We start from the raw sequence: 12,832 nt of genomic DNA on the forward strand, positions 1-12,832 counted from the left end.
CAGGTTGGCCCGCTGTTCGATTGTTTACAAACACTTTGTCCCGTAGCCACATCTACTTGCCGACCCCTGCCCTAAACAGTGACATTAACCATGGCACCTCTGCTGGCATCTCCAGAGGCCACTGGAAATGCCGCTGTGGCAGTGGCATCTCGCCCAAACAGTGGCATTAACCGTGGCACGGCAGCGGTGCCACAAAAAGTGTCACTGTACAGTGGCATTAACCGTGGCACGGCAGCGGTGCCACAAAAAGTGTCACTGCACAGTGGCATTAACCGTGGCACGGCGGCGGTGCCACAAAAAGTGTCACTGCTAGCTGCCAGTGCCACAAATCGGTCTTGCCCCTACTGCACCAGTTTGGCTTTGAGTAGATTTTTTTGTAATTTCTTTTAAATTCTGAGGTGCAAATTCACAAATTTGCAATCAGTTAAATCGTCAGCTGACCTGAAGCGACCTTGGAACCTTCAGAGTCTCTATTAACCGCCTCAACAATGACCAGAACGACAAGAGGTGGACTGGAGGAGCGTGTCTGGGCTGACATATTCACGGGAGCCTCGTATACAGCGCAAAGGGGCGTCCCTCGGTTTGCTCATCTATTTATACTCTCCCCCCTTAATACGGAGAACCGTCCGCAGCTGCGAGTCTGACTACATTTGGAGCGACGCACGGCGGTGGAGGATCATTGGGAAGGGACTGCTGGCCTGAGGAGGGCACACGGCACTCAGTGCCGGTAAGTACACCTGTAATGCTTAATTATGTCTCTAAAACAACAACAAAAATAACCAAGCAGCTGCTAGGAGCCGAAATTGCAACCAGACGACCGCTTGAAGCGACTTCTGAATATTTTATCGCTTTTTACGCTCCGTCACCTGTTGGTGTTCTGTGCGACCTGTAGAAGTTCTGGCTGTGTCGTTTTGATGTTGAGTGACTGTGTGCCATGTAAGCAAAATGAAGAAATGTGTTTAAAAAAACCCAAAACAATCTAAACTCTGTGACGTTTGCACAGTTTAATGTTTTCGGGTGCCAAAACGCGTTTTACGCACAGTTTACGCACGAGGTTCCTTTAAGTTAGGATGTCATTTCCCAAACAAAAGTATATGAATGTAATATTTTACGTTTATTTGGTACTAATTACTGTAAATTGGTTAAAATAACTCCGTATCAAGCACGACGGAAGTATTGGAGGTTGTCACTCAACAACAAATAAACTGATAGAATTTGAACTAATCTCGCCAGTTTTAGGATATTGGATATCACGTTAATACAATTTATGTGTGCAATGTATAAACAGACCAGTCAACTGGGAGCTGATGAGTGGATTATGGGGGTTGCCTGAGAAACCTGCCCTTCCTCTCAGCCCTCCAGTCACATGCCTCCAATGCAAACATCATTTTAAAGGCTTAACAGGGTCTGGAGCTGTTCATGTCAAATTCAAATGTCCTTTTCTCTGCTATTGGACAGTGCAGAGCTACATAAACCCATCTGCATTCATTATTTATTATCAGTTGGTGGCATGCAGGAAAGGCTTTGGAGAATTTGTCCTTGAATTATAGAGATCTGTGGGGGGGCCTTAGTGCAGATAGCCAGCAGGGCAGGTGTAATTGGTCTGAGGCTTATTCTTGGCCAGACTTTTAATCTGGTTCACGATGCTACTGCTGGACACTGAGTGCATATTGTTATGTAGTATCTGCAATGTCTGTGCTTGCACTCTTACATGATATCAGTGGAGTAGAAAATGAATAATTATCCTTGACATACTATATCCACCTCAGGTCTGTAATATTGTCCTCAAAGTGCTGTTAAAGGAGTCATAAGTGGAAAAATTTGCATTTATCTGCAAATTTATAAATCTTTATAAATCTGCAAATAATGACCTTTTATTTGACCCTCTGGACCCATTTAGTTGAATATTGAAGCATTGCTGAAGCTTAGATCTCCAGCAGGATGTAGAGAATCACTCCTGTGTTCTCATCCACCAGCTTTGGTGTCAACTAGTGTCGCTAGATTAGAAGCTTATGATCCCGGTTGAGCCTCAATGGCATTCTCCCCTCCAATCGACAATCCTCCAGCTTGTCACATGACCGCCGCTGTTTACACAAGTGCGGCCACACTCAACCCTTACTCATGTTTTGCCAGCAAAAACATAAATGAGTGTGCCGTCAGGGAGGCTGGGGATGCTGGAGTGTTGCTCTGTCTACACAAGGAGGTGAGTTCTCCTGAGTACATGCACACGTGTTACGAAGTGACAACAGAAATCCTTAAGCTTGTTGTCTCATGTAGGGATCACTGCACCTTCAATAAAGCTCTCTGTGGCATAGAACAGTTAGATCCATACCCTCCTGCTGCAAATGTGGCCTTCAGGTGACTCAATATGACTCGACTTTTGGGAGTTCCGTAGAGATTAAAGTCAAATTGGGCCTTTATTTGTGCATATTTGGACACTTTTTTGCTGTGAAATCTGCATCCAGCTCAGAATAACACAGAATCTTTTACTTAGTGCCACCAGAACCCCTGAGTCCTGCAGCAGATCCATCTGGTGCACTAAGTCTGTGGCTCACGCCTCTTTGTTCTGGCTCCATTGTGCTTCCTGCACCAGGAATGCTGACATGCACAGTTTAGGAAAGCACACAGACACACACATGCAAGCACACACTTATGTTTGTACACATGTGTGAGCTCACATACACTCCTTTCTGAACTTGTCAGATGGTTAGTTGTTGGTTTTTAAATGCAAATCGGATCACATTAGGCCTGTTTAAAGTAGGCCATTATATGTCTGTTTAAACAAGCATGGAACCACAGCCAGTTAGAGTTTGTGTGTGTTTGTCAGATCAAATGCTCTGTTTTGACAAACAACAGTAAAATGGGTGGTACAGCTTGTTGCAAAACATTTGCATGATATTTGGTGTCAACACTGACTCTCCGATGTGCACATGCGGAATAGTAAGGCAAATTGACTCCGACACATCATGCTGCACAGTTTTGCTGCTCGACACACAAAAAAACACACACACTGTTTTCATTTTAGAGAAGTCTGTCTGATAGACCATCATTTACTACGATTTGAAGGTTCTTGAATACAGCAGTTTTCTGAATTTTATTTAAGAGAGAGTTTTTTTGACATGCAGGCTCCATGTGTGCACAGCAAAATGAGCGAGGAACAGAAGAGAAACATTGAAAAGGAAGCTCTGGTTGCAAAAAAGTACCTAAACATCAGCTGTAGGATGGCACTTAAAATGGAGTATTAATCACGACCATGATTTTTAGCTTCTTGAAGTTAAATGATTGACTGTGATGTTATCATTTAAAATTCTTTACTCCTAGGAAACAGTTCAGATAAAATCAACTGGCTTCAGGGAAATCTGACAATAGAACACTTTATTTCACTCTTTTCAAAGTATTTTTTTTGGCTCCACATCTGTCTGGGCTGCTGCAGTAAGTAAGTGGAGACTAGAAGCTTCTCTGTGCTCAGCTATCTAGTTAGCTTCTATTGTTACCTGAAATGACAAAAACCTGTCCAAAACTAATCAGACCTTGTTAAAAATGACTCAGAATTTGTTAATTTTAATAATTAAAATCTAAATAGGTAAATCTGACATTAAAACACCTTATTTCACTCTTTATGAAAGTAATTTTTTGGTCTCACAACTGTCTGAGCTGCTGCAGTAACTAAGTGGAGACTAGAAGCTTCTCTGTGCTCAGCTAACTAGTTAGCTTCTACTGCAGCCTGCTTGCGAGAGATTTAGGGAACGTCAATAAACTTATGATGTCTTTTGGGTGCAATTTAATTTATATTTAGCCTCCAGGAGATACTGTGAAGTGTTCCTTAACTTGGTGTCTTGCAGTCGTTGCCACAACATGAGGCAGCATGACTAATGAGTTAAATCGCCTCCATGATGTCTGTATGATGAATGCAAGGATAGATCTTAGTGCCACCCAGAGCAAAAAGTTATTTTGAAAATCTTTGTCAGTGTGTTGTTTTTTGTGTGTGTGAAGAAGAAAACTGCCATGTTAGGCTTCAGTTCCTTGCAGTTTTGCATAAAAGACCAACAGGTCTGCAGAGTCAGAGCAATGGAGGCCTGGAGCCAGAGAGGAGCTGAGCTGTGGTGTTGAGTTTCAGTGCAAGGGGAGATTCCTGCAGCCCTGAGCAGGTCAACTTACATGGACCTGAGCACGAGGAAAGAAGGTGGACTTAGATGAAGGTTGTACTTTTAGAAAAAAATGTTTAAGTTATAATGAAGGCAGCAGCTCATCTGTGTTGTCATGGATCTTTTGAGGAAGAGACTGAAGAGCAAAGTTCTGACATGAATTTGCTTATTTCCTCACCTGTTTGATTTTGTTTCTTCATGTTTCAGGCAGAACACCTCTCTCATTGTGGAGCAGACCGGTTTCCAGTTCCTGATAAGTGGAATCTATATGCAAACCAAGAAGCCTTTAGGCCCGATGGAATCAGAATTTTACTGGATTAAAGTTTGGCTCCCTTGTTTATCCTCAGCTGGGAAGTGGAGAAAAAACGTCCCGTCTGCTTTTTGCTCCTAAATGCTTTGTAGTTACTTGAGGAGAATCCTCTGAAACCTTGTGAGGAACATGGAGAACCCAGTTCTGGAGCCCAGATCAGAGCGGATTGCCCGCTACAAGGCTGAGAGGAGGCGGGAACTGGCCGAACGCTACGGAACTATAGAGGAGCTTCCTTCAAAGTGGGTGAGGAGGGACGAGAAAGAGGTGCACAAACCGATGACCCAAACCCACTCGGATGGCCTCAATGAAGGAGTCAACGGCAGAACACGGGAACTTACAAACGGACTGGAGGAAGACACTGCTGCAGAGTCCAACTACACGATGAGGTGAGTCGTAAAAAGTATACACTCTGCAAACGTTGCCACTTATGTAATTAAAGGCAACATTCAGTGATTTATCTCTGGAAACACAACAACATCTTGGTACACAAGGACATAAAATCTCTATAAAGATCAGTTCAAACTGTAGAAGCCACACAAATGGTAAACTTTATCAACAACTAATTGTAATTTGTTGCTGAAACCAACAGCAAACATAGAAGTTATTGGGTAATTGTAAAGTGGAGATGTCTGTATATTTTGTTGCATGGATGTGCAGGTGAGCAGTTACTTTGGGTTTAATTTGTCCAAACATCAATACAGACGTAGATGTTTCAAACTTTGTCCTTGACATCAATACATGCAGAAGGTTCTGTCCTATAATATGTAACCTCCCATTTCTCTCTAAAATTCAGGAGAAAACAGTTGCAAATCAACTATGTGAACATCTAAAAAGGAACAGCTTGTTTGAAGAGTTTCAGTTGGGCTTCAGAGTGCATCACAGCACAGAAACAGCTCCGGTAAAAGTTACTAATGACCTTCTCGTAGTGTCAGATAATGGACTGGTCTCTATACTTGTTTTATTAGACCTTTGTGTGGCATTTGGCATTATCAACCACAAACTTTTATTCCGCCAACTAGAACGTTCTATTGGCATTAAAGGGACAGCACTGGACTGGTTTAAATCCTACTTATCAGACAGGTTCCAGTTTGTGCATGTCAACAATGACTCTTCTGAGCATACTAAGGTTAATCATGGAGTTCCTCAGGGCTCTGTCTTAGGGCCGATACTGTTCACATTATACATGTTTTCTATAGGCAATAGTATTAGGAAGCATGATGACACTCACTTGTATTTATCTATGAATCCAGATGAAACTAATCAGCTAGCCAGACTGCAAAAGTCTCTTAAGGACATAAACAAGATGTAAGCCATTGTATTTAGCTCCAAACATCTTACAAACTCGCTTGTCAAAATTGTCACATTATTTTAAAATTGGTTTATTCTACGTGTCTCATGTAAATATTCCTGAAAAAAAAATTTCAGGAACCAGATCCCATATATAAACAAAAAAAATCTGTGCTCCTCAATCCAACTGACAAGCCGGTAGTGACTTAGGTGCAACAAAAACCATGTAACAATAATTCAGGTACTTTTTGGCTGAACTTACACAGTTACATACTTACACAGAGCAGAAAGGAGGCGCATATGGAAACATATTTAAATGTAAATGATAACACAGGGTTCATTTTCAACTTGTGACAGTGTATATTGACACTACCCAGTGTCTATATATTAGACCCTCCAGAAAAACGCGATTATGCGATCGCATGAATTCCCGCATTAATCACCAAAATGCCGCTGATTATGCGGGGGTCAATTATTTCCCAAAAAGCTGCATAATCCCTGCAAAACGGTGCATAATTCCCGCAAGAATCTCACATTTCCACGAAAAAAAGAGAAATATGCGGGTCCCGCTTGATTTCACAATTTCCGCATGAAATGAGAAAACTTTAACCAATATAAATGGAGTTGTGAGTGAGTTTTTATGTGATGCCCGGCCTGACGTCATCAGTTTGCGCATTCACACACACACTAGAAGCATGAGCTGATGCGGAGCGCGGTGACAGTGTTGCCAACTTAGCGACTTTCTCGCTAAATCTAGCGACTTTCCAAAGTGTCCTAGCGACTTTTTTTTGTCAAAAGCGACTAGCCACAATCTAGCGACTTTTTCTGCCGTTTTGGAGACTGACAGGAAAACTCGGATCATTCAGCAGTTACTGTCCTCAACAAGCTGCAGGTGCTGCTGTGAGCTTCTCCTCCTCCTAAAGCACAGGCTGTCAGTCCAGTAACCCCACAGCAGTCCCTGTGTCTGATTAGAGGACACATCCCTCCGCGGGGAGACGGCAGGTGAATCGCGCATATTTTTGCATATTTCACAACTATTCGCATACTTTGCAACTTTCCGCAATTTCCCCGCATAAAATGGCATAAAAACCCTGCATATTTATTTGCATAATCAAGGATTGTAGCCCGCATAATCAAGGATTTTTGTCCATGTTTTTCTGGAGGGTCTAATATATTGGACGTACATATGTATGTGGGACATGGCAGATTGACTGCAGCACCTTTTGTGTGTACTTCTTTTCTTCAGAGGTATGAAAACGGTCTCAATTACTTCTAGCCTTCTATTTAAGACTTTCTCCAGTGAAAGTCAAGGGTTTCTTTTTTCATTGTTACCATGTTTATAGGGTGACTCTTATTTGCAAGAAGACACATCTTGTGCGAAACAAGCAGTTTTTCCACCTTAAGTCTGCAGTGCAGCCTTCTGGAGTTGTACATGTTGCAGACAGAAGGTCAACAATGCTGCCAACTTGGAGAGTTGGGCTTTCTTTGTAGTTAGTCTTTTTCAGAATTGATTTTCTGTTTGAACACCCATCCATCCATCCTCTATACACCGCTTTATCCTCATTAGGGTCGCGGGGGGTGCTGGAGCCTATCCCAGCTGACTCGGGCGAAGGCAGGGGACACCCAGGACAGGTCGCCAGTCTGTCACAGGGCAACATACACAGACGAACAATCACACTCGCATTCACACCTACGGACAATTTAGAGTACTCAATTAACCTCAGCATGTTTTTGGACTGTGGGAGGAAGCCGGAGTGCCTGGAGAAAACCCACGCATGCTCAGGGAGAACATGCAAGCTCCATGCAGAAAGATCCCAGGCCCACCCTGGGATTCGAACCAGGGATCTTCTTGCTGCAAGGCGAAAGTGCTAATCACTATGCCACTGAGCAGCCCTGTTTGAACATGTTTGGCTGAATTTAGAGCTGCAACAATTAGCAAATTCAGTGATTATCTGTCAAGTATTGAATTAATAATCAACTATTTTGATAACTGATTAGTAGGTCTGAGTAGTTTTTTAAGAATAGAAGTCAAAATTCTCTGATTCCAGCTTCTTAAAGCTTGGAATATATTCTCTTTAGTCTTTCCTACTCTGTGATGATGCCATGGGTTGGCTTTGTGAAACACTGATTTTTTTTTTTTTTTTTTTCCTGACATTTTGCAGACCAAATTACTAAAAGAATAACTTGGAAAATGAGCAACACTAAAAATAATGGTCAGTTGCAGCCCTAGATGACTTACACGAATATTACAACTTGTCATTGTGTAGAATAGAGTAGATTTACAATGTTAAAGCAAAATTGTAGGTGGTGTGCTCAACCTACAGGGAGACCGAAGAAAAACATTGTGGGTGGAGCAATGGTGAATCTAAGCCGATTTATCGCAATTTACTGAAAGAAGGGGTTATGTTTTTATGGAAAACAACTGAGAAATGTGGAACTTTGAAGCACGTATGAATTTCTAGGGGTTAAATGCAGAGGGACTTCAAACCTTGCATATTGTGCTCATATATATATATATATATATATATATATATATAAATGCATGCACTAGGTATATCTGTGTCTTTATATTTGTGATTATTCTGAGTAGAGGGCTGCAGATGTGGGTCAAATTGGATTTCAAATTGGCTTGTACTTTGATTTCCGACTCCAAACAATTAGTTTAATAATGACAATCATTATGAGCATGTATTTAAACTATTAATAAATGCACATATGTATTTATAATTGACAGAATAAAGCTTATCTTGAGGTTATGGTGTCAATCCCTTCAAGCAGACGATTCTTCCACCAAAAAAAACTACCCATTCTCCTCATCCGCGACCTTCCAGCAGCACCAGATCCTTGACTTGATCAGTTGCTCTGTGGCCTTTGTTGCTAATTAAAACTGAGAAGTCTAAATCAGTGGGTCCCAGCAGGGAGTTTTAAAGCCAGTCTGATTCCCCTCTCGGTCGGTACTCTGCGTGCTGGTTTTACTAAACAGACGAAGGCCACACCTTTTACTCTCAGCAATAAAAGCTACATCTCTGGAGCCTTTCTCCGCACCCTTCGACCCCCCCACTCTTGCATCCTCACCTCCTTCCCCCCTCATTCCAGGCAGGGTTGCCAGGACTCTGCCAGCATGCTGAGTGGGGAGGGTGACTGGGTCGGACTCGACGCCCCGCAGCTCCGCACTCGGGTGTCGGTGGGCCAGTTGAGAAGCGCCCTCCTGCAGCAGACGGAGAGCGGAGCCGAGAAAGCGTAGGGTGGCCTGCATGGTGTGATCCAGACTGTGTTACCTCTGTGACTGTACCTGCCTTCGTCTCAGCATCTCCTTCCCCTTTTCTGCTCTGTGTTTGTGGACACCAGCAGCCCCACGTCCTCCCTGGACCTGGCCGTGAAGCCGGGCCTCGAGGGCGGCCGGCGACGCACCCGGCGCTACCTCCCGGGCGGGTCAGGCGGCAGCCGCAAGAGCGGCGAACGCTTCAGGACGCAGCCGATCACAGCCAATGAGATGGAGGAGAGCAGCGGGTAGGGGAGGTCTGCTGAGTTTGCAGTGCTTCTGACAACAAAACTCATAAACTTACCCATATTTTTTAATTTCTGGAAGAAAACAACAACTTTTCCTCATGATGCGACACTAAAACTACCATATAACCTTGAATTATCTGCTGACTATAGTTTGATAGTCAGTCCTCACTAATAAAAACACCTTCAGCTGAGGAGTGACGGCAGCAGCTTGTGTGTTTTGCATGAGTGTGTCATGACATTCAGAGAACATGCAAATATGACGCAGTATCTCGACTGCACAAAGACGGGCATTGTAAAATACAGGATCCCAAAGAGAACGCGAGAGCTAAGAATTGAAGTCCCCTTCCTGTTCATATTTTACCTCATATTTTGCCTTTTTCTGTCTTCTCTAGGCTCTTGGATGCAGAGGAAGAGGAGAACGGTAAAGGTAAAGATGCCTTCTTCATAGATTCACCATTTTCTCTGTTAAAGTTGTACATTTTAAACAGCAACACAGAAAAATTATTCATCACTGCCATGATTATGCAATTTTTCAGAGCCATAAAATGTAAAAAGAGGGAAAAAATTGTAGAATTTTCAAGTTTCATATGTAGTTCCATTGGGATAATTAGCCAAATCTAAGCTTGAAGTCTTGAAATTTATTCACAATCTCTTGTCTCATTTAAAAAAATTGCCAAAAATAAATAGTTTGCATTAGTCCATTCCTGTGAACACTAAAAATTCTGCACTCCTTGGTGCAACTGACAAACCATAAATAACTCCTCTCAGGCCAACAGTCATGTGACAAAAATTGAGATACTTTTTTAGATAAGAAAAGGATTTGAATCGTCTTACATGAGCTGTTAAAAAGTGACAAGAAACAAATATTTGCATCCAATTTGGGCAGCCACCTGCATACATTCAGTTAATAGCTCAGGAAATAAACCGGGTTGTATTTTTAGGGCTCACGATGTTTAATCTCTGCAGCGATGACGGATTTATGCCTGGGGCCGAGGAGCAACTCTTAAGTCGGTGCTACTCTTGACCCCGCTGTAAAAAGATTACAAGCAGGTCTCTGCCAAGATATACTTATTGGGAATTTGCACCACTGTTAAAGCAGGAACAAGTAGATTTTATTGCTGTTTGGACGTTTCAACTATGAGTGTCAGGCTGTATGACATTTAAAATATCCTTAATAACTGCCTGCTTGTGGTGGAAGAAGGACTCAAGTCATTTACGTAAATAAAAGCAAGCATGTATCCAGCTCCTTTCAAAGAGTCTAAAGATAAATCTGTGGGGTCATAACATGATTAATAAAGCCAGAAAGATTAGAAAAAGCAAAGCTGTTATACAAACATTTGCATTTTTTGAGCGTAAAATATAGTTTAATTTCCCTTTTTTGGGACTTGAGCAGCCACAGCTAAATGAAAATATGTAAGAGGAGTGAATATATCTGTTGGGTGGAGCAGAGTATGTATGAGTATAGTGAGAGGATCTCTTCAGGAACATTTTTTTTATAGAGTCTGTCTGAACCCTTTTCTTTCCTTGAAGGTCATAAATATGAAAGAAGTAGATTGTCTGTGGAGAGAATTCTAGTCGACCTTGCTTTATCTTGTTTCCCCCACATCAAGCAGTTCTTTTTTTTTTTTAAACAGGCCTCTCTGATGATATAGTTCTAAAACAGGTACTGATGAAACTGACTTATGAGATCTGCAGGATGCTGCTTTACCAGTTCTGTTTTTATATATTTGTTCTTTAGTTGCTCCTAAGACTGTTACCACCAGGCCTGCAGCTGAATGAATGAGGCAGAAATTTTCTTACATGCCATAAGAATAATAATAAAAAAACAACAAAAAATCCTTTTATGTCTGCACTGCCTGGTCTTTTTGTGCAATTTTAACTTAATAGTTTTTTTTTTTTTAACAATTTCTCATCAACTAACTTTCCACATTTTTTTCGCATGTTGAAATTTTAAGCTATTTGAACAACAGTATCTCAGGAAATATTAAAGATAAAAGCTTTACATTTTCCCTGTTTAATGTTTCTCTGTATTTCTCATCATGACATCTATTCACAATCAGAAACACTGGACAAGTAGATCAAATAATCTCTAAATATGGGTGACTCGTGGAAAAAAAACAAGTAAAACCATCATGAAAAGTCCCATCTTTGAGCACACAGTAACAAAAAAAAAGATAATTCACAAGTCAGCTAGTGGTACTTTTTAACCCTTAGATGCACGAGTGATTGGACCCTACATTCTTCCACAAGTGGATCAACAATTATCCCTATAAGAATCAATGTGTTTTATGCCTTTTTGTCATTTTGGTGAAGAATAATAACTTTTATTGTTGTTTGCATTATATTTTAGTTTACACAAGAATAGTTTCACACTTCAAATATGGTTATTTTTCGCTTTATAACAGATTTTGAAGAATATTACACAGAATGAAAATAGGAGAACATCCATCTTGTATTAATTTTTCCACTCTTTTCCTCCGACTGTTGCTGCTCTCTGTCCCTCCAAGTTTGTGCACTGCATCACCTCTTGTATAATATCAGTAATTAAGAGCTTGGGGTAATCATACAAATATTCCAATTTCAACAACGTAACTTAAAAATGTAAATGGAATGACATCAAAAACATGTTTTTTGAGGAATAGATGGAATATGAAATGATAGAAATGTTTCATTACAAAGATTTTGCAAGAAAACAAATTCACTAGGTCATTTCTTGACTCACTTATGCATCTAAGAGTTAGCCATATGTAGCTGCATGTCACAATAATGCAAACCAAAACATATTTTCGTTTATGAAATAACCACGTTGGATTCAGAAATGCTGAGTTGACCAAGCAAATTGGTTCTCAACTGCATGGTTCGGTTTAATAAAACCAAATAATGAATATATTGAGCTTGTTTTGCAGTACAGACCTCTAAAATTAGGTGACACAAAAGCCAAAAAGTTGGTTTGAACTTAAAATAATTAGTAGATGTCAGATAAAGCAGCAGAAGCTGAAAAAGTATCAGTACAACACTGTATTCCAGTACAGTTCTGTTGAGAAATGTCACCGGAAATTACACCTATGTTGATATTTTAGTGCCCGTTTCATCGCCAGCATCACTTTTCTTTCCTGCTGCTGACTGTCTGAGGTGTGTGAGGAAGTTTTCCAGTCTTATTGACACAATGGTTTGTCCTTTTTTTTTCCTCACAGCCGACGTGAAAACAGATGACCGAGCCAAAATGAGCGTCGCAGCCAAGATGTCTTTGTTTAAGGTAAGTCTCATGACCTACTTCTTTTGGGATGCCACATCTTCACCAGCTAGAACACACACGGTCCTTAAAGCGTTGAAGTTTACAGTTAAATGCTAATATCACAGCCTGGTGATGAGCCGCTGAGTAACATATCGAAGAGCTAAAGAGAAAGCTCACCTCGGCTGCTCACCTTACAGCGCTGAGCCTGCAGAACTGAGCCTGATCATGTTGAGGGAATATGAATGGACAAACAGGTGCTGTCCTTGGAAGTTTGACGCAACGGTGCGTTTGTTGGCGCTCATAAAAGAGCGGCTAAATTTACAGTGTGATAAATGCACAGTGGAA

General features: G+C 41.3%; 1 protein-coding gene across 2 annotated transcripts in view; it reads left to right on the plus strand.

The window, feature by feature from the left end:
• Window positions 1–331: 331 nt before the first annotated feature.
• svilc (supervillin c) overlaps window positions 332–12,832 on the plus strand; it is a 34,120-nt gene continuing 21,619 nt past the window's right edge. The window contains exons 1-5 of one of the 2 annotated variants that reach the window (XM_051941016.1): window positions 332–727; window positions 4,353–4,841; window positions 9,091–9,252; window positions 9,645–9,679; window positions 12,447–12,508. In XM_051941016.1, coding sequence (XP_051796976.1) covers window positions 4,585–4,841; window positions 9,091–9,252; window positions 9,645–9,679; window positions 12,447–12,508 — 516 coding nt within the window. In that variant the 5' untranslated portion in view covers window positions 332–727; window positions 4,353–4,584. The remainder of the gene's footprint in view (window positions 728–4,352; window positions 4,842–9,090; window positions 9,253–9,644; window positions 9,680–12,446; window positions 12,509–12,832) is intronic. The other variant, XM_051941015.1, reaches the window with a different exon arrangement.

The sequence above is a fragment of the Acanthochromis polyacanthus genome, chromosome 21 (assembly GCF_021347895.1).
Source record: "Acanthochromis polyacanthus isolate Apoly-LR-REF ecotype Palm Island chromosome 21, KAUST_Apoly_ChrSc, whole genome shotgun sequence".
Classification (NCBI taxonomy): Eukaryota; Metazoa; Chordata; class Actinopteri; family Pomacentridae; genus Acanthochromis; species Acanthochromis polyacanthus.